This window comes from Psittacula echo (genome assembly GCF_963264785.1).
Source record: "Psittacula echo genome assembly, chromosome: 5".
Classification (NCBI taxonomy): Eukaryota; Metazoa; Chordata; class Aves; order Psittaciformes; family Psittacidae; genus Psittacula; species Psittacula echo.
This window is the reverse complement of record NC_137739.1, coordinates 11,961,912-11,989,352: the sequence shown is the minus strand read 5'-3', so window position 1 is coordinate 11,989,352 and position 27,441 is coordinate 11,961,912. Positions and strand designations below refer to the sequence as shown.

Sequence of the window (27,441 nt, the reverse complement as noted above, 5' to 3'; positions counted from 1 at the left end):
ACAACCAAACTCAAGTCACACAACAGCACCTTTGAACCCAGGAGGCTGCTGAATCCTTTTGGTGCATCTGCACCTCTGATGCCATCTACCTCAGCCCCTAGATCTCTGTGATCTGCCTTCTGCGCAGAAGCCCAGCTACACATCCCACTGGTTGGCTTTGGACACCAGAGTGTGAAACCTTGGAGGTGTCAGCAGGATGAGGTATGATCTGCTCAGATACAGGTGTCTGCTGCCACAGGAAGTGCCCTGGGCCCATTCAGGTTGACCCTGACAGAATCTTGCCAGGTGCACCAACCTATCTGTCTTACATCTGCTGCCTTGCATGGACATCTCGGATACCCGAGGAGACTGGAAGTGGTGTTAGCTGCCTATACTCAGGCACATGAATAACTCCTATGCCATTTCTAAGACTTGACCATAGGCTTCAAGCCCCAGGGAACAAGATGGTGTGGAGTCCTGCTGCCAGAAAAGTTTCACATCCTGAGAGCTGTGTTAAGGAGAAAACCTAGCAGTCAGCTTCACTGGACTCAGAAAACAAATCTCCAGGATACTTTTACAGATGCATGGTCTGCAATTCTCCAGTGCATCCCTACCTCTGCTAAACAGAGCACATGCTTTTAGGCCTTTCCTTTGTATTTTCCAGATCCCTATCCCTGTTTCTGATTCATTTCTTTCATGGTTTTATTGCTGATGTCATGTCATGTGTGCATCTCCTGCAGTTCTGCCCCTTGGACAGTCTTTCCCACTGCTGCACCTGCTCTCCTACCCACATCCCACAGCATTCTGCAGACTTTGCTCACAAACTGTGAGTCCTCCAGGAGGAAGAGGACTGGCTCTCCCCCATGCGGCACAACAGCCTGCATGAAACAATCAGCACCGCAAAACAGCAGTGACCCCACCACATACATACTCTGAGCAGAAGACTCCCAGGATGTCACAGGGTCTGTTGGTGCAACAGTCACACATCTGCCCACTGCCCCAGTCCTAGGCAGGACATTAGTATCTCCCTCAGCTGGAGCTCCTCCACCACCATCCAGCACTCCTCCTTTGCTCACTGAAGCTCCATATGCCTCATCTGTCTTATTATGTAGTGGCAATGGGAGCAAATTTGTTCCCCCAGCACCAAAGTGGTTTGCAGTTCTCCAACCTCTCCACCCTACACAAAAACTGTGTGTTGTGAGGACCCCTGGGGAAGAAGGTTACCCTGGCCCTGCCACACAATGCTTCTTGTCAGGGCCCTTCCAGCACCCTCCCAGGATATCCCCTCATCCTTGATATGCCCTTGCCCAGGTGTCCTGGCAAAGAGTGGGACAAGGTCAGGGAGATAAGAGAAGAGGCAGCCTAGGTGTGCAAGGACAGCCCCAGGCAGGCCCAGAAGCTGCCTGAACCCCGGAAAAGAGCAGACACTGCTTCATGGCTCAGTTCTCCCAACCTCACAAGAAGCAGGATCACAGAGAGCTGCTGTGGGAGAGCTTCACTATCAAGACAGCTGGAGAACGTCTGAGGCAAAGGAAAACACTGTGTGGGAGGTCAGTCTTTCCCATAGCTGGAAAGTTGCTTCTCTGTAAGTGGGCGAAGCCTAGCTGACTGAAAGTACCCCTGACCTGTGGAGCTCCAGAGATGCTCCTGGGATCCAGGCAGGTCTGACACTCTGCCAGAGATACAAGCCAGGCATCTCAGGAGAGCAGCTGGGAGAGCCACTCCCTTTGCATAAACTGGGATAAGCCTTTACCACGGGGAGGGATGGAGCATCAGCTCTGGGGCTGAGTTTCAGAGACCCCTGGATCTTGGGGACAAATGATAACCCCCTGTAAAGGTGAGGGGGATAGGACCCAGACAGCCTCTCCCTACTCTCCCTCACCCCCCATAAGTACCTCTCAAGGACCACCAATGAACTAATGCTAGGATCCAAGCTGCTGAGAGTCATGGACTGCTTAGGATGGGCTTCTGCTTCCCCCAGCAGTCATATGCTCTCAGATACAAAGCAAAGCCAGCTCACTACTCCATACAGTCTTAGCTACACATTAGGGCCTGAGGCATCCTGTTACTCTGAAACAGCCAGCTCCCTGGGGAATAGGGACAGACAAAATTTGTCTCTAAGTGACATTGTCCTGATCACCACAATCTTCCTCCCAGGACTTGTCTCTTTACTTACTAAACACAGGCTATATAGCACCCATGGGCTTATGTATTGGGGACTTATTTGCACCCATCCTCTTCTGCAACCCCATGACAGATAACAAGGGAGACAACCTAATCCTGCTGTGATACGCCTCTGAAGTGCCAGGCCATGGGGCAAGAAGAGGGCCATAAATCCACAAGTAAAGGATAGAATCTACTAAAGCAGGCTCCACGAATTCAATGTCTCACCTCTTGATGGTCTGGGTGATCGAGGTCTGCCGTTGTAGCACCGGTCTCCTCACCTCATTGGGCAGGGAGGGCACGCGCGTGTTGTCAGCTGGCATGCTCACGCTTCGCAGAAAGGCCTGGCGTCTCGTGGGCTGCACAGGAAAGTAGGAGGGGGTCAGTGTTCTCACAATGATGCTCTACAAGGCCAGACAGCTTGTGTAACATTTAGTTAGCAATTCAACAGCCGCCTAACATCCCAAACATAAGCTGGGTGCGTGCAGTTGGGCAGCAAAACTAGACTAACAAGGACTATGTTCATATTAGCCAGGAATGGCTCTGCAGAACAGAAAAGTTAGCATCAAGGACACAGCACCTGTGTGCTGCAGTGGGTCTCAGTTCAGAGCAGCTCTAGCCTGGACCATCAACTGATGTCCATTTGTAGATGGGATGTATTACATGAGCGCCTGCAACATATGCTCCTGGCTGTTTTCTAGCCAGAAGGAAACCAATCACACACTCCTAGACCACCCCACAAGGTGGAGAGAAGCACAGTAACTGAGATTTCCTTCATAAATTACTCTGGATCTGCACTAAAAGCCTGCGAGAGCTGTGAGTGTGTGTGTGCTGTAGCTGCTGCCTGGTGCAGGCTAAGCAAGCTGAGAAAGTCACAGCAGCTTTGTTCGTAACCTAATTGTCTGGACACACTCCGGTCTAAAAGCTCCTGGCATGCCTTGGCTGATGTCACCTACCAAATATGACACAACTCACCAGACTGCTCTCAGCTCACACAACTGTCTCCTGACTCCCCAGGGCTGTTCTGGGCTAATTTTTCATCAGCTTGGCAGAGACATCATTTCCCATTTGTAAAATGCAGGCTGAGCAGACTGCCCCTCTGGCAAGCGAAGCTCTGATCAACTGCTTTTCTGGTCAGTCTGCCTCAAAACTACTTGCTACTCTGTCCCCTCTGGCCCAGAAAGTTAATAATTCCCACTAATCTTAACATGTTCTGTTAAGTTTTATGTGAAACAATGCGTAGATACTCAGGTTATAAGCCAAAGGAGCCCATTATGCACTCTTATCCTGACAGCCTGTACTGTGCACACTGGACCTCCAGAGAACATCAACTCCACCAGCTTCCATCGCAAGTACAGAGTATCTCTTCAGAGATTTCAGGTAAGAGAGCATCCATCAAAGCCTTAAATAAATTATTTGGAAGGTTTCAACCTGCACTGTTAAAACGTTGCATTCCACTTCCAACCCTGCAGACTGAATCCTGATCACTTTCCTTCCAAGGTAAGACCAGAACCAAGATTTATCTGCCAGAATCCCTCAAATAAATGAAGTGTGTTCTAGTCCCTGGATCAACAAATGGCAAAGATGCCAGTCTTTGCTATTCCAAGTGCAACATAAGTTCCCCCTTAAGATCAGCTTGTCCTGAACTCCCCTCCAGCTGTGTCACCCTCAATTTCTCTGATGGCTAAACCATACTTTCCCATAAGCAACTGAACCCAGGCACTGCACTCCAGCCATGGAGCTGGTCAGGAAGAACACTCTGGCTCTGCCTTCAGTGCAGGTAATCTCTGTTCCTGCAGTAAGGTCACGTGAAGAGCCAGCAATCATCCCACCAGGTCTCACCAGTATGTGAGAGCTTTTGTCATCTTGTAGCAGAAACTTCTGTTATTCTTCCTACACCCAGCACAAATACAAATGTTTTTTGCACAGTCCCTATTAACCTATCGCCCCATCTCTACTTCACCATCCTTCAATTTTACTTATCTTTCATTCCAGATTATTTTCTTCTCTTCCTCATGCTGGTAACAGCTTTGAGTTGCCAGTAACTGTTCATTCTCTGCTGTTACTGACAACAGCTTGTCATTATCTTGGCTATTCGTAAGTCAGATTAATTCCCTGCTCATTTCAGTATAAACTCCAGCACTTCCAGACCCTTGTGTTTGCCTAAGGAGCCCTTCACTCCTCCAGTCCCCTTAAGAAATGCTTGTTTGAATACTTCACTCCCACATCCCCCAGCCAGGACACTTTTCACAATCCCCACATCCAAAGAGTCACATCCACTGATCTGAGCGCATCAGCCACCCACCCTCATCCCTCCCACATCTCCTTCAAGGGGGAGTTAATTACCAATCATGAATTTACTCAATGGCTCTGCCCGTTCTCATGTGGTCTTGTGACCTGCCATCACACAGTGCATTTCTCTCAGCTGGGACTGCTGGAGACCACAGGCACAGGCATGCTCTCAGTGCAGTGGGGCTCTGCAACCTGTCCACAGCTCCACAGACCCTCTCCTGCCTGCAGCCCCTGTACCTGCACAGGCTGGGGCTCTTCTGGCACCGACACAGGCACCGGCACCGGGATGTCCAGTTTCAACCATGGTGGCTTCTTCCGCTGTAAACTGCTCGTGCTGTCGTGTCGCGCCTCCGACATTGTCCCACGTTTGTCCTCAGGCCTAGGAGAGGGAAGAAATCACAGTCAGGAGGGAACCAGGCTCATCCCTGACACGGTAGTGCTGGCAGGATCGAGCAGAGCGCGCTCCTCCAGGCTGCAAGTGATGGGACCCAAGCCCTGCGTTGGATGACCTCCCAGAGTGCCTCATGAGGGTTCAAGCGTCACAGCTTGTGCCCACGCTGGTCAGCCAGGACCAGGCGCTTGGAGGACACAGCACATTTCTGAAGCCTGCAGGACCCTGCGCCAGGTGCCAGAGACTGCAGTCACAAGCCTGAGAGTCACCTCCCATTAAGATTTTTGCTGAGACTACTGTGAGATCCGGATTCCTTAAGGACCAGTCATGAATTAAATCTTAATAAGATCTGGATGCAGTCCAACCAGCTAAGTAACTGCAGTACCAAGAGCCACTGACCTCTCTCTAAAAACAGCTTGTGACTCACACACTCACCACTGCCCACCCGAAGGCAAGCACCACACTCTCCTACCTACTACTTAGCAATTAGCAAGTGGCCATTTCTCTTTGCTGGTTGTAATCTCTTTTTAAAAAGTAGTCATTTTCTAGAAACACAAGAGTGCACAGAGTAATGCAAGTATAGCACGAACATTAGAGAACTGGCACTGATCCTGAACTAAGAGTGGTTTTCATACATAAATAATAATGATACAGTATTTAAGTAAAAACCGCTGCGTAACCAAAATGCCAAAGCAACCAGAGTGACTTACTGTCATCTTGCCCACTCTACTGTACTGCAGCTTCCTCCCGCTGTTTAGGTTGCATGCACTGGGACAGGGATCATGCCACTTTCAGGCTTGCAGAGCAACTACTTTACTGTGCACCTCAGAGAAACAATTAAGAAAACAGATGACACTGGAAGGAGATCAGCTCAGATACCTCTACAGGTACCTTCCAACCTTAAGTTATTCTACCAGCCCATATTTATTCTTCTGCTAGCACACACACAACAGTAAGCTAGTAGTGGACAGAATGTATGCTGAATGGAACAACTCATCCAATTCCCCCAGCCAGCTCCCTCCTTGTGTTGTCCTAGGCCACAGATCCCATAGGGGACAATAAAAAGAGATCAAGAGCCCCAGCCTCTTCCCCCACCCTGGTGGACAGATGGAATAAGCATGCAGTTAACTTAGCAGGCACACATGATTTGAAAGAGACCATGAGAAAAGCTTTCTGTTTGCATTAAAACTCAGCAGTTTTACAATGTTAACACAGTCAATTTATTTAAAATGCACAATGATTTTAATAGACAAGGATTCTTCCTTGAGAGTGGCCAAGTCCTAGGACAGAACCGGAGGCAGGGGGACCTTCATCCCTGGGGACATTCGGCACTCAACTAAACTCAACTGCCCGGAGCAGCCTGGACTATCTCTGCCTTGCACAGCAAGTGAGCCGGGCAACTTACACAGGTCCCTCCCAACCTAAATCAGACACGAGTTCCCTGAAACACACACAGTCTTTCGTGGCATTTCCACCCTATTCCCACAGCTCCTTGCAGCTGCTCTGGAAAGGGAGCCGTAAAAAGGGGGAAGCTTACCACTGCAGAAGATACACAGTGCAGGGGAAATAGGTCAACAGACCTATTGGTATTCTCCTGTGGGTTAGGAGGAGAGAATCTCATCCAAAAGGAGCTGCACACCAGCTGCTAGCTCAGTCACACAAGCCAGGCTGGCTGCCAGGAGCACTGCGCTCAGCTGAGCCGGAATGACAAAAAGGGAGGACTCAGCTGTAGGTGGATGAAGGTTGGGTTTCAGCAAATACCACAGGCCCCCAAAAGTCTGGGAATTCATGATCCAGCCTGTACAGACATGCCTTTCGTTCATGCAGCACGGTCCTGTGTGCACAGACGCAGTATGTTGCAGGGACACAATTCCTTCCTTCCCTCCACCCCCTAGCTGCAGGGGTAACCAAATGCATTTGTTCTAACCTCCTATAAGATGAGAACAGTGAGAGTATATGCAGAACTCCCGCCTGCTCTTGGGAAGAGTAAATCCACTACCAGACAGCTTTCAGTCTTGCATACAAAATGGGCAAACTTGTATTCATGGTGAGGTCGGAAAGCAAAGCAGATTTCTCACACATGAAGAACTCTCCTGGTGCAACGCATAGAGCTCAGCATTTACCCATGAGGATCATGAACACCACATCTTCCTGGGATGCTCTAATCTGAGACCAGCCAAGACAGACAGAGCCACCATTCTAGCATGACCAAACACAACCTATTTTACACATGACCATCATGACACAACTCAAGAGCTTTCTTTCTGTGCCTTCAAGGGCAAATTCAGAGCCTCTGAACTAGCACAGTTCTTTTTCCAGCATCTCTTCAATAAGTAGGCATTGCTCAACTTCCTTCCTGTCCACCTACAGAGCTGCCTTTGTGAGCAGGTGCTTTGGGAGTAAAGCATACAAACTTGTACAAGATTTGCAGCTCTATCAAACAGCGAGGCCGAGCCAGGAAGGCAATGAATGAATCACTCCTGTATTGCCAAAAGCTGTCACAACAATGCTGCACTCTGTGAAAGACTTCCCAATGAAATCTGTCTTCAGTCCATGTATCCATCACACTGGCTTCATTGCATCCCCTGCAGACTAGTGCATGGGGATCTCCAGCAGTGTACGCTTCCAAAGAAGAGGACGGAGCATACATGCACTTGGGGTCAAGCCCATGGCTTTATGATTATCCCCAAAGTTAACCCAGCTTTGTTCCTTAGGCAAGAAGATCTCAAGATGAAACTCACATAGCTGACAGAGCAACAGACTGCTTTCTCCCAACGTTAGCAGTTGAAGAGTTCTTTAAATAGCAAAGCATCAAAATACATATATAACAATTGTGTAAGTGCACTCACTATTTAAAAAACAGGTGAGTTTCAAGGGTGACTGCAGAGTACTTAACTCAGGAGCAAATCCTTTTACCAGTTTGATCTTTTTACTTACTAAAATGTTTATTTCCCAATGACAGTGCAGCGAAGGCAGAGCTCAGAGCAGCATTTTCAACCACATCTGTGCATTGGGAATGGCCAAGAATAAGCCTTTCAAACACTTCAGATTAAACTTGCAGCACTTGCTATAGCAGGACCTGATTCTATGCACACTGTGAATACACGGCCACAGCACAGGTCACCAACTGCCTCTGACCCAGGCCACAAGAGACTGGGCTATGGACACAAGAGCAGGTCTCTAAAAGACTGAATGTGGATCCAACAGCACACACAGACATATAGACTAGCTGTACATAGATGGATAGCTGTGTACACAGATGTACAGCTGGACAGTTGAACATAAGTCTTTGCAAGGCAGGTAACACTCCTTATTACACCTGGTCCTCGCTTGAAGTGCTGCAGCCACTAATTTCTGTCTCAGCACTGCACTAAAAGCATACGCGGAGTTTCACACTAACTCCTTGCTTATTTTTAGGGGATAGAGTTTCAGGATACAGTGTTCATGTATTTGATAGGACCAATGGGCTTTGTTTCAAAGTCGACTGCACTGACACATACTTCATTTAAATGGTCCCATATCCCCAATCCCAATTTGTCAGTACTGTCCTAGCAAGTGTCTTCAAGAAGTCACTGACAGCAGCAGGATAGGGACATACACAGCACAGCCATGCAAGGGCAGGCCAAGTATCCATCCAACACCAGTATCTCATTTCCAACAGAAGATGCCTGGCAATGGGCACAGAGTACAGGATTACTCGACAGTCATCTCACAGGACAGAGTCATGGCATGTGCTATGAATAACTCAGAAGCTTCTTGTGCCAGAGATATCTTTGCATTTAACAGTTCTGCATCCATCTTCATATCCATCCAATAATTTTTCTTCCACAATTTATCCAACTCATTTTTAATCCAAGCAAACTTTTTGTATTCTTAATTGCATTCTTAACTGTGAGCTCCACAGCTGAAACACGTGCTATGTGACAAGCCATCTTCTTCAGCTTGTCTGTAAGTCTGCCATTTCCTGGGTTCACTTGATGCCCCGTAGCTCCTGGGCTAGAAGAGTGAACATGCCAATCCCAACTTTGCAGATCTCTTCCATACTCCATTGGACAAATACAGTGGGATCTACATCCAGCTGCTCAGTCCTTGGACAGGAGCTGTTCCAGACCTCTCACCTGTGCTTGTGGTTTGCAGCATCTCCCAAAGCCAGAAAACACTTCATCAACCCAGACATCAGCTAAATATCTTCATCCTGGGTAGGTGGAAATGTCCAAGCTTTCAAGCTTTCGCGAACTGTCATTGGGACTCAACACTCAACTTTTGTAAACCCTCAGGGTAGCAATTCCAGCAAGTGACATTAAGAGAGAAGTCTCCACTATTACTAAAACCACACAAGAGCTATTTGAGACGTGGGTAAGGAGACTGTCTGAAGAGATGGGAAGACATGGAATGGCCCAATACCTGCCTGGACTTCTCCTCCCAGTGCTGTCACAGTCCCAGTCCTGGTGCCACTACCTGCACTGCTCAGTCAGCTCAGAAGCTGCTCCCTCAGCATCACAAAACTGAGGAATCCAGAAACACAAACTCTTCTCCAGTTCACAGGCTGAACACTTGGCATGTGCAGATGTAGCTTCTTCTCACTGAGCAGCTCCATGTACAGCCCTGGTAGCAGCACACAAATGACTAATGAAGTCCATTTCAATTAAAATAAACAAACAAGAGGAAAAAAAAAGCTGGTATATTGCAGATACTCTGGGAAAGTCATCTTCAAAAACTCCATGCCAAAGCAAGGTCACAGTACCAAAACAAAAGCCAAATCCACTGTGCTCTGGGTCAGGCTGAGAAAGGGAGAGCACATTAGATTCCAAAGCTGGCACATGATCAAGAAAAGCTGCTTAGTGAAATCCACTGACCCAAACAGAGAAGGAAAAGTCTTGTACAGAAGCCTGAGCATGCACTTAAAACTGACAGGCATCCCAAATACACACAGCAATTTGCACAGTCATTTCAAAGACAGACCATACTTCCATCTAAATAGACAACTGAAGCTATTCCCATATTGATTTTTTTCTTCCAAAATTTCCATTTTACTATCATTCCCATTTAAAATAAAGCTTTTTTAAAAAAACCAAACAAAACCCCAAAACTGTTCCAAATGAAAAGCAAAACAAAACAAACATTTAATTCAACCCTAGTACACAAAGCACATCATCTGCCCCTTTCCAGCACTGCATGTGCATGTTCTTAAAGACACCCATAGGAGGTTACGGACACAAGGGTTATTCCGCCGCAGTCCCAGTCACTTCCAGCTGTTTTCCTCCATTTTTAAAACCCCAGTCACTGCAATAGCTGTATTTGCAGTGCCTGCTACGCAGAGTTCCAGGCACATCCCGTGTACCTGGGGATGTGAAAGGGTCTGCCCGTGCAGCTGTTCCGGTTGGGGCGCACCAGCAGGCATCTGGCTGGAGAGACAGCAAAGAAACCAGGACCCTAAATGTGTTCTCCAGACAGAGTGAGCCAGTGGAGGCAGCGGGCTCTGGCTGTGCCTTTCTCTGCATGAGGATTTCTGCTGGCACAGCACGGAAAAGGCAGGAAGTCCACGCAGAAGAGGAGCAGTGGGATTTCAGTCTCATGGCTGCCAATAAAACCATCTAGCATGGATTAGACTCGGCAAGTTACAAATAGTATCTTGAACATCAGGCTGGAGCCAGACCTTTAAAACAAGCCAGTAGAGGGGCTGAGGGCAGGCACGGACGGGGAAGGTAGAATAGGCCTGTGACCCTACACTCTTGAGAGCTATCAAGGGCACAGCAACACCCAGGCTTTGACTGAGGCCACCACCACGTGCTACCCTAAGAAACTACCTGGGAAATGAAACAAGGCCATCAGCACTGCTCTGACACTGGCCCTGTGCAGGGCACTCTCCTGCTTTCCTGACCCTCACTGCTGAGCTCAAAGGACATACCATGAGGCTTTGCACACCCACAAGCTGCCAAGCAGAAGCTGGGGTCTGAGCAATCCACAATCTGAGCACAAGCCTGGCAGCAGGCTAGGCAGACACGCTGCCCTTTTAGCCCTGCACAGCAGGGAGCTGGCAGAACTGCCATTCCCACACACTGCCCACTGCCCCTCTCACTGCCCTCTGCTGTGCGCAAGCTCTGCTTGAGTGATGGTAGAGACTCAGGCTGCCTACAATAGCCTGCACCAAATGACACAAGCAACAGTTTCCCAAGGCCCTGCTTTCTGCTTGAAAGCAAACCAATTTGACAGCTAGCTGCTTCCCCAAAAGCAGTCTTGCCTTATTCCAGTGAGCCACTTCTAGGCATTTGACCAAAACAAAATTAACCCCAGTTAATTACTCCCTCCTGATCTGGCATCCTGAAGAAGCTCAGACAATTTCAGATAAGCTCTGTGCAACCTGAGAGAAGGGTAGGACCAGCCTATTCAGTGATAGCTCAGCAGGATACATCATGCTGAAATATCAAACTATAGCCCGAGCCGTTGTTCCCAGCCCTCCTCCATCCCCAGCCTAGCAAATTGGTGCTTGGGGAACTGTATTTGCCCCCACCAAGAGGCATGCAGCACATTGAGACCCTGCACTCTCCTCTGGAGAGGGACCAGACAGGAAGACTGGGGAATAGCCAACCTCTTACTAAAAGACATAGTTTTTCTGCAGGCCACATTGGAAAAGCCTGACCCTACCCAAGTCTTTCATACTTTATGTCAAAGTAGAACATGGAAGAAATTGATCTGGGATAGTAACAGCCTTTGAGCAGGCTCCATTAGAACAGAGGCCTTCGCCTTGTAGAGAATGAATTAAAAGGCACACAACCTTCCTCCTGAGAGCTTTGTCTTCAACCAGTGCTCTAGAAAGAGCTAGAAGAGGAGTTACACACTTGAGCAGGTGGCCATAAAACCAGTGTGCTAGTATAGAATGCAAACGCAGCACACAAGCCCTACCACAGAGCTGCACCAGCAAGAACCCACCATGGTGGGGTGAATGCTATAGGGAAGGTCTTTAACTTTGGTGGCTACCCAAGTAACCAAGGCAGCAGCAAGGGATCTCATCATGAACCACTTAGGTTAACTAGCTGAGAAATACCAGTGGAAACTTCCTGGCATGGAAGAGGTCAGGCAGACCCCTAGACAGGAAATTGGAAGTTATGCTGGGAAAAAACCTAAGGGTTCGGATGTCATGTAAAGCCTTATAGAATGGTACTGATATGCAAGAGGCACATCAGGAATGCAAAGCTTCAACGTGGGACCCACTGAACTTGAAGAAGGTTCAGCTATACACTAAGACAGAGGGTTTTAAATATAGGCAATAAAAACATCTGCCAGTGAAGTCTGAACGTATGTAAGCCAATCCTATGAATGGGAAAACACCATGTCCCTTTGAACAACCAATTTTCTTCATTTTCAGAAAAAGATGCGGGGCATGATGGAAATCAACCATAAATTAGCTCCTACCAGAATGCCAGCATTAAAAGCTTTCAAAGCAGCTTCACATGGGACCTGAGGGTACCCACGTCTGGTGCCCTCATACAGAAGAGAGTAAAAAAAACAAACCTCTTCTGGTCCTTAATGCCAAGATCTGTAGTTGAATTTCTCCAAATACAGGTAAAAGACAACCTCCAACTTCAGCCTGCAAACAGACAGACAACAGACTCTGATCTTCCAGCCCCCTTTATTTGCAGCAGACAAAAGGCAGAAGAGTAACAAGAACACAGAAGCTGATGCTCAAAATTCAAGCTATAAAGTTGTCACAGCCACTTGAAAGAGATGCAAACCAACAGGAAAAAGCAGTGCCCCAGCCTGTGTTGCCCCCTCCTCATGCTGGCACAAGCATCCCTGCAGCTGTTGGGTGATCCACATTGGGAACCAACACATATTAGCTCAGCAAAGAAAACTGTTTGTTCCAGCACAAGCTCCTTCCGTCATCCAAGCCACCACATGGCTCCACAAACACTTGTGCCAGCAAAAGGAAAGGGGAAGAAGCAGGAACAGAAAGAGCAGCTGGAGCCAAATGACTGGACAGCTTCTCCAGGCAGCACAGTTTAAAGCTGTCATGAAAACACAGCCAAAACCTCACATTTGATAATTGCTAGCTTCCCACTGTGATACAAGGGAGGTGGTAGGTTCTGCATCTCTTCAGGCTTAAATAATCTGAGGAGTACCCTCAGTACAGGTATTGAGTGCAGCAGGAATAAAATACTACTACATCACCAGGGGGTCATTAAACGGGAAAAACATCCAAACCATCCACAGATTTCTCTAGAGCTGACAGCCAAGCTTCCCGCATGGACAGCTTCCATAAAAGAGCTCCCAGAGGATGCATTTCCCTTGCTCACCTACAGCCTGTGACACCCACAAAGGAATGAGGTGGAAAGGAGCCAAGTAGAACAGACTGGGCTGAGGGGCTGCCTCTTCTATCTCCTAAGCACATGTGACACAGATGACAGAAGCAGGCTCACAGCGCTAGCCAGTATGCTGGTGCACCAGAGCCCATGCAGGGCACAGGTGATGCACAGTCAGCATACAACAGAGATACAACCTACCTAGATACCAGCAAGGGGAACAGTCTGAGCATAAAACATAACCAACAATGGGGAGAAAGCAATGGAAAACCTGGAGTACTCTGGCATCTTCATCCTGTTTGTGCTTCTCCATGAACACACCCTGCAGCTTTGCAGAGAACACCAGCCTGCCACCACACGAAAGCCACATTTCCAGCAGCCACATGCGAACACTCTGGTCACAGTAAGCCACTTATAGGTTACATCTGGGCAGGGACTGATGACAATACCTGCTAATAGCTTCAGTGACAGTACATCAAGCATAGGGGACAAGAAGCCAGCACTGACTAGCACTTCCATTCCTTACAGAACTCAGCACTGCCTGGTCCTCAAAATGAGCTGGTTTCCACCTAGAGATCCATTACCAGCTACCAGATGGCTGATGCATCTCAGCATGCCTACGCAAGAAGCCAGGACACTACCGCTGGTTCAGTGCCACAGTGAATGCAGTCAGAATGGATAACAAGTATAATCACATTAACAAGTCAAATATTAACAATTCCAATTATAAACAACTGACTGCCAGCATTGGAAGAATATGCAGAGGAAGGATCACCTATGCAAGCCTTGTTCTTGCACCCTATTCAGAGGTAACCACAGCTGTCTGTTGGGTTAGCAGTGCTTTTGCTGAGCCAGCAGAGCCCTTTGCGCTAGGGTCCCCAACAGCGTCAAAGCACAGTTGTCTTAGTACCCTGCCTGGGTCTACACGTTCTGCAGCTCCGTGTTAACAAAGAAGCAGGAAAGAGTGATCACAGAAACGATTTTAGTACACATTTAACTCATTGCAACAATTCAGCGAACCCCCAGAAGCTGCTGTTCCAGACTTCTTCTCACTACTAGCGAAAAAGATGCACTGTACAGTACTGGCTGATCCACAAGTACCACGGACACATTGGTCCATGTCACTGCCTCAATTATACAGCAAGGTAAGATTCACAAAAAATGCCTTTGTCAGGGCAAAAATTTGTGCTGGTCAATTTTGTCATGACCCCACATTAGAAAACAAAAGACAAAGCTGACAAAATCCTACCACTGAATTTTAACAAAAGTATCATTTTTCTTTGAAATTCTGCAATTGTAAGGTTTTTTCTACCAACTCTCCTATTCAACACAAGTACCGTAAGGGTCAAGGACACAAGGAAAGCTAGGAACTGGTTTGACTCTGAAGACAAGACACCAGTAAACACTGGTTCTGGTTGCTTTTGGGAGAGTTGCTGCCTGTGCACCTACCTCAAGAGCAATTTTTTTTGGTAAAGTAATGCCTCTTACTGATTACATTGCTCATTTACAAAATATGACATCAATAAACACTGATGGAAAAGCAACTGCCAAAACTAGCAACCTCGCCCAAAAAGATCACAATACCCCAAACCAAAAATTATCTTAGCCCAAAAGCCACCCAACCTCTATGGCAGAGTCATGGTACTAAAAGCAGCTAAGAATCACTGTTGTGCTAAATAAAAAGGCCTCACTGGCAAAAGAGATCAAAACTGCCACAAATGACAACATTTCCTATGGAAAGTTACATAAAACCACACTGAATAGCAATCTAAAAAAATCTTAAGAGGAAATAACAATAACAAACACTGGAGTCACCAGAAAACAGACTTTATATTCAGGCAGGATGGAAGCCATTCAGGCTAGCTTTCTTTGCATGTTCCTTTGAAATTCAGAGCATCCTCACTCACCATCACACACGTGCTTTCTCCAACACAACCATAGTTCTGTTCTCCTGGATCCAAGTGAGAGAATAAGCCTGCATCCACCAGCAGTGCCCACAGCAATGAGGCTCAATGGAGATCCTTCAAAGGAACAATTAAATAGCCAAGGACTCAGACCAGAGCTGGTTTGACTGGAGCTGCCCTTGCTAGACATTAGCTGATTAACCAGGACACAGGAGAGCTACCCTGCCACTCCAACGCTCTAATTCCTCCTCCTGCTAGTGATCGGCAGCTGGCCACATGCTATCTCCTACTTTGTCTAACTGGCAAGCAGTTGCAGGAAGAGCTTGTCTTGCTCTGCAGGTGTGGGTACATGTGTGCATTGGTGCATGCCCAATGCACCAACTCATTTATAACACAAATGTAAATAATCATGATTCTAATACTGTGTTGGAAAAAAATCCAAGTGAACCATATTCTTCAATCCAAGTGAATGGCACGTTCTGTCTCACTGTTCTCCCTGAAATCCCAGCCCCAGAGCAGTCAGAGAAAAAGAAGGTACACTCACACTTTTTGGCAGAACAACTCAGCCTGCTGTCTTCTGCAGTCCACTTTAAAGCACTGGGCTTTGAATTCAAGCAATAGAGAAACATACCTCCCATGTGCTGATTGCTACAGGGCAATAACTCCTGAAACAGGGAAGTGTATTCGTCAACTCAGCCGTCTGAGCCCTCAAGATTTTAAAATTCAAGCTGTTATAATGTTCACTGAGTCAAAGACAAGTGCTGGACCTGTAGAACAGTAAAAGCTGCATCCTGCACAGCTTCAGGGTGACCTCATACGGATTGTTCCTTTTTAAAGGAAAAAGGAACCCAACAACCTTCAAAGCAGGACTGCTGATGACCAGCAGAGCAAGGGGCTGTCTCTCAGTGAAGTGGAAACAGGAAGAGGAAGAGGTGGCAAAGGTAGGCTTTCCAGAAAAGGCAAGACTGGGCATGTCTTGATATCTCTTCTCCCCCTGGGAACACTGTACTGTGCCAGGGAAGTATTTTGCAATGATACTTCTTAGTTCACTGAGAAGAAATTACATTTCCTTTAATAATTACTGATTGTTTTAGAGATGCTCAGATTACTAAGGCAAGATCTGTTTGTTGCTAAAGGCCCCAGAATTTGAGACCAGGTCTATATCACAATAGTTGTAACATTTCTATGCGATGCAAAAAGTAGATTTCATTATAGCTGAAACAAATGGTTTACCTAACAGAGCTGAAGAGTGCACCCAAAGGAAATTTCAGCCAGAACAAGCCTATGTTAATCTGACATTTGCTGTCTCTGCAGCAAACAGAACGCACAACCAGTGAAACTTGCAGTCTATAGCTTTAGGAGATTTAACAATAAAGATTAACATGAAGAATAAGCTCTCCACCTTCACCAAGCAACAAACAGCCACTGGTCATTACTCAAAAGGATTTTATTATAATTTGGATTTTTTTTTTTTTTTCCAAAAAATTCAGCTACTGATTTGTTCATTTGGCATTTTCCCAACAAACATTAAAAAAAAAAAAAAAAATCAAATCCCCAACCACTTCCTCATTCCAACAGCACCATGGACTAAAAGAACAGGTACGAGAGATGTGATCTTAAGGGAGCTTCAACCAGCCCTGGACAGCAGCTAGATGAGCAGGACCCGAAAAAAAGGAATAAGCAATCAGAAACCCCTGAAGTTCAACTAACAAGGACACAACAGGCACTCTCAGCACAGACACAATTCCCACCACTCCCTGCAGAATCCTCCCTCTCTCAGGATTGCCCCTAGATCTTCCCAAGGGCTCAGTCAAGCCTGCTTGTGAAAAGAGAGGCTGGCAGGGAGCCTTGCCCGCCCCTTGCGCTGTGTTGAAATGAGGGTCTCTGTGACTCCATACAAGCAGGCCTGGATGACAAGGGCACACACCACACACTAAACCAGTTTGGGGTTCTTCAAGGACACAGGAATAGAGCTGCCAGCCTGACCATGGGAAATAATAGATTCATTTCCTTCCAAGGCTAAATAACAGTGTGAGATCTGTGCATTTCATGTCCATTTCATTCCAACAAGATGATGATAAAGTTAGACTTGGAGCCCTGTACCTCTTCAGCTGAAAAGAAACTACTCCATCTCTGAGCTCAGGGAACATGTTAAGGAAAGAACCCATCTTTAAGTATTTCTACCGAAACTAGCTGTATACTGGCAACAGGCAGATGGCTGCAGGGAAAGAAATAAACAGAAGTGTCATGTTGGGTCACAACTAGCACTGGAACCTCTGAGAATGGCACATGGTCCCCACAGGATGCCTGCAGAGATAACTTAAGGAAAAAAGGCAGCAATCACAAGGGAAGAATCTTATCAAAGCATTCTGCTGGATGAAAGCTCTAGAGATATAGACAGAGAAACATCAGGATCTTCAGCTCACAGCCAGTCCCACTCAGCAGGCAGCATCCCCAGCAGCGCATGGGTGCTCTGCCAGCCTCTTTGCCGGATACACTAAATGGAAAACAACCTGGGACTCCTGGTCATGTTGCCCATCTCGGGCCTTCAGCACTAACCAGGCTGTGTTTGCACTGGAGAGAGATCCAACACACTGAATGGAATCAAACTCTTACTAATTATATCCGAGCATGAGGGCTCTGTGCCCAGAATAAACTGTCCTATCATACCACACTCACCAGACCCTGCCTCTGTCGGGGGAACATGCCAGGACTTGCTGGCTACTCTCCGAGGCTGGATTCCAGAGGAACAGGACTGATGACCCCAAAAGAAATTCCTAATCCTGCCTTAAGACCTCACTTAGCTGCAGCCTCAACGCAGTCCCCGTCACAAAAGTGAAACGAGACATCTGCCAAGTCCACTGAGGAGGTGCTGGCCCCTTCCATGGGACAATAACCCCTGACTGAGGTGACACGTCAGGGCCACGTGCTCTCAGCATCAAGCCACGGGAAGGATGAGCTTGCTGAAGAGGTGCCTGCTCTGCTCTGCGGGCAAGCAGCGCTCTCCACATCCAAAGCTGCGGCTGAAGCCTACCCAGCACAGAGCAAGACATTCCTGAGACAGGGGCCAGCCCATGGCTTTCCCCAAAACCTGAAAAGCCAGTTTGTAGGCAGATCTCTTGCAAGTGTATTGCTTAAAAAAAAAAAAAAAAAGAAAAAGAAAAAAGGGCCTGTCATGGGAAGTCCCAGAGCAGAACTAGTTCTGTGGGAGTTGCTTTTACACTGGGCAGTGTTAAACTCCTTTCATGGGAATGCACAGAGGCAGCACACTGCTGACACGCGACCACACATGAGAGCTGCTGCCTTCCAGGGGGGCTCAGGGCTGATGAGCACAGACACCACAACGAAGCTCGGGACCTCATTCCAAATCCACAGCACCTCGTGGGAGGGTGGAAGGGTTCCAGCTGAGAAACAGTGCAGGGTTCCCATGAGCATGCACACAGTGGAGACCGGGGCTGCCCATCAGTAGCCATGAGGATCCAAGGACACAAGAGGGATGCAGCAGGAGGGAGGGGTGATAGCTGTTATTAGAGCCACAGGGGGGTAAAGAAAAAAAAAAGACCACAGAAGTTTCAGGCAGATGAGGCCTTTTGTGAAGTCCTTTTAACAATCAAAACTTGAAGGAAGGTATCTGAAAGTTCAGCTGTTTCTTCCAACTATATCAACTGATCTAACAGAAGTTATCACCTCCTCCTGCAAACCCCGCACCACCGAGCCAGAAGAGCTGGAGAGCAACACATATACATGCACTGGAGTGAAAATCCTGTTCTCCTTCCAAGGGTCTGCTCCCCAGCTCAGCACAAGTGGGCCCTTTTTATCCCTGGCACAAAGGCAGCTACTTGTCTTCACTGCTCTATCAGCACTGCTGCAGTTAACACCCTGTGTTCCTTCCACATCTTATGCTTCATTCAGAAGCACCTTCAGCTTTGCTGCCCTGTCCCTTCCCATTACGTGTGCCTATTTTTTCCTTTGCTGTAGAATGCACAGCTTTCTTCCCAGAGGAAATTAGCAGCCATGGGGACAAAAACAGGAAGAAAGGAAACAACTTCCTGCTTGCTCCGAGACCCGGCCTGGAGACATCCCTGACCAGCACCGTGCATCGTGCCACGAAGCCAACCTGCAAGAGAATCAGTGGCCAGAACCACATAATGCACAAGGACAAGAACTGAGCAAAACCTATTTGTGCTGCTGCTCACCTCTTCCGAGCTACACGAGAGAAAAGCACAAGTTAAAATACACACAAGGGGCACTCTGGCACCTTGCTATGTGCGTGTGGACAGGCTGCTCCCTGAGGAGCCCGAAAGGACTTGTCGCTGAGGGTGCAATCCTGCAAAAGCTTTACTCACAAGCTGCTGTGATTCCCCGCTTCATGCCAGCAGTGCACAGTGTGAATAGTCAGTTCAGGGACTCGATCCAGAGGAAAACCAACCTTCACGTATAAAACCCAGTATGTTTTCCACCGGATCTGCTCACAAAGCGGCTGCCAAAACACCGGTGCCAGCATCACGGGAGGGGTGGGTGGAAACGCGTGGCAAAGGAAGGGGTTGGAAAAGCCTTTCAGCTCCAGCATAGACTAGGACCAGCTGAATGAGCCATGGACACACACCTTCACCTACACATCAGGCTCACCAAACTCCCCACAACCAAAGAACCATCGATGAGCCGGAAAGCGAGCTCCCACAGGTCTCCTTGCCTGTGGCTGACAGGGCCGGGTTCCCACCTGAGGCACCGAGACACTGTGAAGGCCTCTGAGCCTCACCTCACGGGGTGGGCGACGGTGCCCGGTGAGGGCAGTTTTCCGAGAGCTTCTCGCTGCTGGCAGGGGCCGGGGCCGCCACCTCAGGGCGCTGGCCTTGCCCCCGAGGGCCGCTCCCTGCCCGGCTGAGGCAGCGCGGTCCCAGGCAGGGAGCAGCCCTCGGTGTCCCGCGGGGCTGCCCCTTCCGGCCGGGCCGCCAGCAGGGGGCTGCCGAGCCGCGGCTGAGGCGGCCGGGCCGCAGGACGGGACGGGACAGAGCCGCCACTCACGTGTGCGCCGTGTCCCGGGGCAGCCTCGGCCCGGCCCCGTGCAGAGCCTACCTCCCGCACCCCGTTCCACGTCTTCCCCCCTCAGGCTCCGCGGTCCAGCACTCACCGTGAATGCGGGTGAAGCGCAGCGGCGAGCCGCCGCTCGGGTCGGGCCGCCCCCCAGTGCGGCTTAAGGGACCGGCGCCGCCGAGCTCGGCCCGTGTAGGGCGCGGAGACTCCTCCCCCGTGCCAGGGGCCGGCCGGCCGGGCACGCCATTCACAGCCGCGGCATGCAAATAGGAGACGGGAACCGTGCCGGGTTTAGCGGCGTGAGTCCCGCCGGGGAGCTGCCAGCGCCCGGGGCCGCGGGACGACGCATACCGCCTCGCCGCCGCCCTGACTCACGGCGGAGGAATGTGCCGCGCCGGGCGGAAGCCACCGGCCCGCCCGCGGCCCCCGCCTCCCCGCCGCGGGGTCGGGGTCCGCCTCGTGGTGGGCGTCGCCCTGCGGGGCGTGCAGCCCCCGACCTCCGGCCGAGCTGTAGCGTTCAGCGCCGGTCCCGTTAGCCCCGAGCCCGCGGAGTTGCTCTCTTGGCTGCTGGAAGCTCTGCTGCCCCTGAGCGCTGTGCCCGGGGGAGCCGCGGTGATCCCCGTGCGGGCTGCCGCGGGCCGGAGTCACTCTCAGTACTGCCGGCAGGGACAGGCACTGCTGAGCTCCCAGGCCTTGCCCCTGTCCCATTGGCACCCACGGGGAGCTCTCAGGGCTGAGCCTCCTAGGGGTGGCATGCGCTGCCGTCGCACAGCACAGCTAATGCTTGGCAGAGTTTCTCCCAGGCACCTTGCTCTTCCTTGCTGTTTCACTATACTTTACCTGTTCTTTGCCTCATTCACCCCCACACTTAGTCTTGTGTTTCCCATCAAGTTCTTCACACCTCCTCCTCCAGCCATGTGGTTAGCCTATCATCCCTTCTCTAATCTCTTTCTTTCCTCCCAGCTTAAACATTTTCCCTGTCTGGATGGCATCCTCCCACCTCAATTGCTCAGCCGTCCTCGCCTTTGTCTTAGGATCCTTCCCGAAGATTTCCCCATCCGTCCTCTCTGGAGTATTGGTCAGCATGTATTGCTCACGCAGAGGTTTGCTACATTTCTGGCCAAGCCTGCAGCATGCACACCCTTCTCCAGCAGTTTCCCAACCCGCAGCTGCAGATGCTTTTAATATCAGTAATAACTGGGGGGGGCGCATATTCCCTGCCATCTTATTGCGTCTTTCCTGCCCACCCGCACGCGAGCAGAGCGGGAGAGCTGCTGTTGCAGAGGGCGAGCTCATCAGTATCGCACCCACCCCTGCCCGCGCACCGCAAAGGCACCCGCGCGTCGAAGGCAGCCCCCAGTGAGCCCTGCTAACTACAGCGCGTCTCATTAGCTAATGAGCCAACACAGATCAGCCCCAGCTTGTGCTGGCCAAGCTGGAGACCAGACTGCACAGAGAACCCTGACCGTCCACAAAGCTTAACAGGCACAAATTGTTTTCAGATGTTTCTACCACATAAACAAGGGGAAGAAGTGTCCAGTAATGTAATGGAGCGGAGATGGACTCGAAGAGCCCTTCTGCAGCTCCCAGGAGGAACGCTCTGGAGCTGGAGTGTGACTCTGACCTACCCCTGCTCTCCCCCTGCCTGCTGCCAACAGTACGTGCATTTATCGAAAACCACAAAGCTCTGTCACTGAAACATGGTTTCTCGCCCCTGTATAACAGTGCTGCAGATCGCAATGCTAACCCCATCCCACAGGCTCTAGCTCTCCCAGCGCTTCCCTCCCCAGCCCCCTGGGTCTGTGTGCTAGGATCCTTCTTTTACCCACCTGCAGGTATCTCCACTGAGTCAGATAAATTCTACCCCCCTTGGTCAAGAATATGCCCTCCTTGCTCCCATCACCACTCAGGGTGTTTCTCCTTCAGCGCACTGAGTTTTATCAGCCTAAGATACATGGAACAGGGTGAATTAAGGGTAGGTTCTGACTGCAGCTCTTTGGAGCATGAGCGGATGCACAGCAGCAGTTTGGTGCTGAGGACCTGCAGTCCTGGTCCAGAGCAGGTCAGCAGCCCAGCAGCTTTGTTTGTTTTCTCCCTCATGGATGCTTGCAAGGAGTACTTCTGTTTGAAAGGTGGCCTCTGAGGAGCAGCTGAAAGAAAGCTCTCTTCTGGTGCTTGTTATGTTTAACATGAACATGTGATTACATGAATTTGCTTCGTTCTTCTCTGCTGGAAACTGGAATTTCCTCCCTTCTGCTTGAAACCCATGAGGAACTGTGATCTTGCCACAAGACGTGGTTAAGACCCAATGAAATAGATATCCATCAGCATATGAAGTGCAGCACTTTTACTGCTGCAGCTCACTTAAACTGCTCCTTCAAAGCCGGGTGAACCACGTGCCTGCCCACTGACAGCCAGGCCCTGGTGGCTCTGCCTTGGCTGGAGTGATGCAGACCAGCCCATGGGTACCTCACATATTTGTTCAACACCTCGTCTTCATCAGCACCCACAATTCTCCCTCCTGCATGCACATTTGAAACCAGGCTCTATATTGATTACATACCCAAGTAGGCAAATGGTGGTGTTGGCATGTGCTTATGGCTACTGCTAGACATGTGGCACCAGGAAGCTGTGCAACGCTATGCACCAGTGCAGCCCCTTCTCACTTACCTTCTTACAGCCTGACAGTTATGTGAGGACAGCTGGGACACACCAGGAGCACAGACGTCTGGTTTTATCTGGATCACCAGTTATCTAGACAGATGATTTGAGTTTGACCTGCTTTGTTCAAAGTTTAGGGCAAGAAAGCATCCTAGTATCCAGCAAGCACAGCGGCGAGCATCAGGTTGTAGCCTTCATGGGGGAAAGCAGAGCTCCCTTTGCCTTCTGGGAATACATGGGCTTTGCAGTGCCTTCTGTGCTGACATGAAGCAGTGGCACAGCCATGGCAGCTGTCCTAGGAAACAGGGAAGAGGTCCAGAAAGGCCTGGGATTTCTTCTAGGGAGGATTAATAACACAGAAACCCAAGCGAAGTCCGAGAGAGTTTCAAATGCAGGTGGCCTGGCCAGGAGCCAGAGAAGGAATTGCCAGCAGCATGAGGATGGGGATTCCCCTTTGGGAATGCCTTTCTAGGGTGGATTGGATATCACCTGCATTCACTCACTGTGGAACAAACCACGTTCCTGAGTACCAGGAGCAGGTCAGGCTTTCGTCCCCAGCCCCGGGGAGCGGGAATCCTGTGGACGGAAGTGGGGTTGGTACTGCAGTATCTGTTCACCAGAGCTGCTATAGAAATGGTCTTCCCTTCTTCCTTGCTACCCTGCAGGTCCTGTGTGGGGCTGGCATTGCTGCTTTCTGCCCCAGCCTCACGCCAGAAAGAGCAGGGCTGCCTGAACACCCAGAGTGCTCTTTCTTTGTTGCTGCGGGTACTAATGGCCCATCGATCTGGAGTGTTGGCACAATATGCTTTGAGTACAGATGCCTCCTTTCCAGATCGGCTGCCAAGCTGAGAATGGTGCTGCTGACCTGCAAAAAAAATATTGACACTTTTTGGAGTGCAAATGAAATGCCTTTTGCTTTCCAAAAAAAAAAAAAAAAACAACAAGACTCTGCTAACAAGTAGCTATGTTGCAACTTGAATTTCTTATAATCCACTCAATTTACATTAAGTTCAAAAACCTAAAGCTGGCCAGAAAGTCTTTTGAAGCTTCTGTCACCCTCAGGCGCCAGCAGGCATTGCAGACGTTATTACGCGGGATCACGCAGTGGCAAGGAGGGACGCGGAGGTGACTTCAGCCTGGATGTGCTGTGGCTGAGCTGGCAGCAGGGCTGCACATGAAGCAGGGATGTGGTGTTAAGCCAGGACTTAAAGCCCAGGGAAGAGGCCCAAAAGTTAACCTACCATCCCATTGCTTATTCAGCCCAAACCAGGATTCACTTTACAGATGTGTTCAGTGAGTCCCTGGGGGGCTGGGGACCAAAACCAGGAGAAAAGGTGGGAGAGGAGCCAAAATGCTGAGGATCTGGGAAGGTGGAGGTACCCCAGGCTGCGCACAGCCACAGGAGCTGCTGCCCAGCAGAGCACGAGGAAATCACGTCAAAACTCCATGCCTTCATTTTCTGCTCAGATTAATTACAATTGATCATTCCTAGCTCTAGCCACAGGGAATTTGTGTGTTTGCGGTGCCAGGAAGAGGTGGAGGAATGGAAACAATATAAAACTAGGATTTAATGGCCAGCCGTTACAGCAATATTTGTTTTCAACTGTATTTCACTCAGAAAATCCATTGGGATCAAAATGGCAATTTTCATTTGGTCAGCCCATTGGAAGAGGGAAAAAAAAAGAAACAAAGCATGTGTAAAGAAGGCTGTTATTTCCAAAATACTTAGGAAATGGCACTTAGCAAAATGGCTTCCTCCTCCCCGGTTTACTCCAACAAAAAAAGGAACTTCTAACATACATATATTCATACATATATATGTTTCACATGGAAAGAATAAAAATGTCATGGAAGAAGTAAGATGAAACTCCCAGAATATCTGTTATGTTGCCTGAAAGACTCTTATCATTTTCCAGTCCCCTACTGACAAAAGATGAAATAATATTGCTTCAGAATGTCAAAACTAAACAGATTTCTTTCCAAGAGGCACACAAAGACTCTTGTAAAGCAGTCAAATACAGAGTGGAGTTGCCAAGCGTGTGCTCAAACCTTGCTATCAGAATGCAGTTTGGAAGAGGCCAAATCCAAATGGCACAAATTACCCTTGACTTTGTGATTTGTCATTCTGGGGTGCCTGAGTTTTGAATGGTGACTTCCATTTAAATTTCCAACTCCTGCTACTGGGGAATGGATGCCAGAAGGGAAAGTTACTCATGCTGATGAAGAAGAGGTGTACAAGGGGTAGGAACAGAGCACATTAGCCTGACAGATGCCAAAGAAGCCTGTCCTCAAAGCACTGTGAGAAATGATGTCAGGTGAACAAGCAAGGTTTGGTAGCCTGCCGCCAGTAACTGCATCGCTCCAGGCCAGCCCAGGTGGCTTCCAATCTGCTCCTGGGGATAAGCCTTGAAGGAGAACATTCAAAATTGTCAGTAATGAATGATCTATTCAGTTCAGACAGGAGAGCATCATGAACCAAACCCAGCATTAGCCACAATGAAGTCCACCATCTCATCATCAGTATCAACCAAAAGGGAATTGAATTTAAGAAAAAACATTTCCAGTTCAGTTACTCATAAATGAACTGAAGGAGTTCATAAAAGATACAAGGAATTTTGGTTGGTCTGTTGTAAATATTTTTAAAGAAAGAGCAGAGATGTGCTATATTGATGTAAAAATACAAACTCAGTAATTGGAGAAAAAAAGAGTTCATTACTGACAACAACCTTGTACAGAACTTGCTCGGTTGAAATAAGAGGGCTTTGTGTAAATCCAGTAAATCTTTAAACAAATCTTTAAGAATAGTTTTGGCAAAGACAAAGTAAGAGTCTGAAATTCAAAGTAAAATCCACTCTCCCTGTTTTAGTAACACAGATCCACTCTCCAGCAACTCTAATTTCACACTGTAGTTAGTTAGACTTAAGGAACAATAGTATTTAATGTAGAAAGTATTCCAAACAATCTAATTTCATGGGTTCTGGTCTGAACTTTATCAGTCTCCCACTGTTGCCTGGTAAATTGGGAAAAAGTACAGCTGGAAAGCTGGCTCCTCTTCCCAGTTTATCACTGCTTTGCTAGTTTGGTCCTTCTGTGCTATTCCTGATTTTTCCAGTTGAAACAGGAGACAAGGAAGAGGAGGTGGTTATCAGCTTCCAAAGGTGCTATGAGCTCTGTCTCTGGTACGTCTAGAGTATGGCCTTGCTGCTCGGTTTTGAAGACCTCCAAGCATGGAGGTCCCACCACCTGTCTGGGTCCTGCCCCAGGGCTGCGCTGCTGTCACAGAGAAGAGCCCTGTCTTCACGTCCAGTTGGTTTGCCCTGTCACTGTGGTGGCCTCCTGACTTTGCAGGGTCTCTCTATCCCCCATGGGCCATGCAAGGTGTGTTTCAATCCCTTCCACCTCATTCTCCAGGGTGAGCAAAGTCTCTCCTCCTCAGCCATCCCAGTGGCCCTTCACTGGGCTCTCCAGTTTCTCTGCCTCTCCCCTCCACCAAGGATCCAGAATGGGATGCTGGACGCATCCTGTACACTGAAACACTGGCACTGTGCAAAAAGGAACAGAAAGATTATTTGTAATTAAACTCCATCAATAGTGAGCCTACAAACATCTGTCATAACACGCCGAGCTGTAAAGACTCCCCATTTTCCAGCAGACTTTTTGGTGCGGAAGCTAAAGAAGCTCCTGCTGACTGCAATAAGGAAGCACTGGAGGAGCTGTCTCTGTCTTTCCAGACCTTCTGCAGCTATTGGTAGAAAGATGAAACCACCAGCGAAGTTTTTAACCAATATTGTGTTTATGCCAAGCCAGGGGGAAGACAAGAAAGGAATGAAACCCAAGAAGAAAGCAATTATTAATCTTGACTCCCACCCAAGACCCCTGCATCTATTTTATTTTATTACAAGTATTTCTTACAAAAGAAGTCTACACTTGGAGCAACTGATCCCAGTGGAGCGATACGGTTTAGCACTAGCCAACCTATGAATATCTGCCTTGCTTGTTTTTCCTTTTTCCTGGCACGTGAAGCAATTTGAAATCATCTGGAGCTTCCTACTGCTTCAGGACTTGTGAGGTCCCAAAGCCAGGGATTCAGAAAACTCCTAAGTCACTCTTTGGAAAACTTCTGGGTACACGCGTGACCAAGCCGTCCTCTTGGAGCCTTGGCTGGGGCAAGTCTGTCTGCCCCAGGGACCTGTTCCCTCTTTCACTGGATGTGACAATTGCACCAGTGAATATAGTCAAAGCTTCAACTAGACAGAGAGCAGAAGGCCAGCCTCCCAGAGGATTTGATAAAACAGAGCGTGTCTTCATTCCAGATTGCAACAAAGCCCCTTTCCTTGTCCACAAAGGAAAGATCTGTACAAAATATCTCAGCCTTTCCAAAAAAAAACCCAACCCCACAAATGTTTGGACACAGTCCATTTTTAATGTAATGTACAGAAACTTCTCAAACACTGGGTGGGGAATTGTTTCAGAAAAGGGCAAAACATTCCAAACTGCTCGCTTCCAAAACCCCTTCAAGCCCTGTGGAGTAGATGGACAGATGTTTTGCTAGAGTCCCAACGAAATCACTGCAGGGCACACATGATCCTCCAGGAAAGGGCAGATCTGGAGCTTCGCTGCCCCAGTCCGATTCCTCCTGGAGCAGTTGGGCTGCAGAGAGGGACCAGCCAGATGGGCTCACCGCTGGGCTATGCAGCTTCCCTGAAGTGGGGTCTGT

General features: G+C 48.8%; 1 protein-coding gene across 1 annotated transcript in view; it reads right to left on the bottom strand.

Moving 5' to 3' along the window:
• The window catches only part of RHBDF1 (rhomboid 5 homolog 1), a 37,484-nt gene extending 17,245 nt beyond the window's left edge, over positions 1–20,239 (bottom strand). The window contains exons 1-3 of the mRNA XM_080620075.1: positions 20,161–20,239; positions 4,672–4,813; positions 2,371–2,501 (exon numbers count right to left, since the gene is read on the bottom strand). Of these exons, the coding sequence (XP_080476201.1) occupies positions 2,371–2,501; positions 4,672–4,791 (251 nt within the window). The 5' untranslated portion in view covers positions 4,792–4,813; positions 20,161–20,239. The remainder of the gene's footprint in view (positions 1–2,370; positions 2,502–4,671; positions 4,814–20,160) is intronic.
• Positions 20,240–27,441: the final 7,202 nt, after the last annotated feature.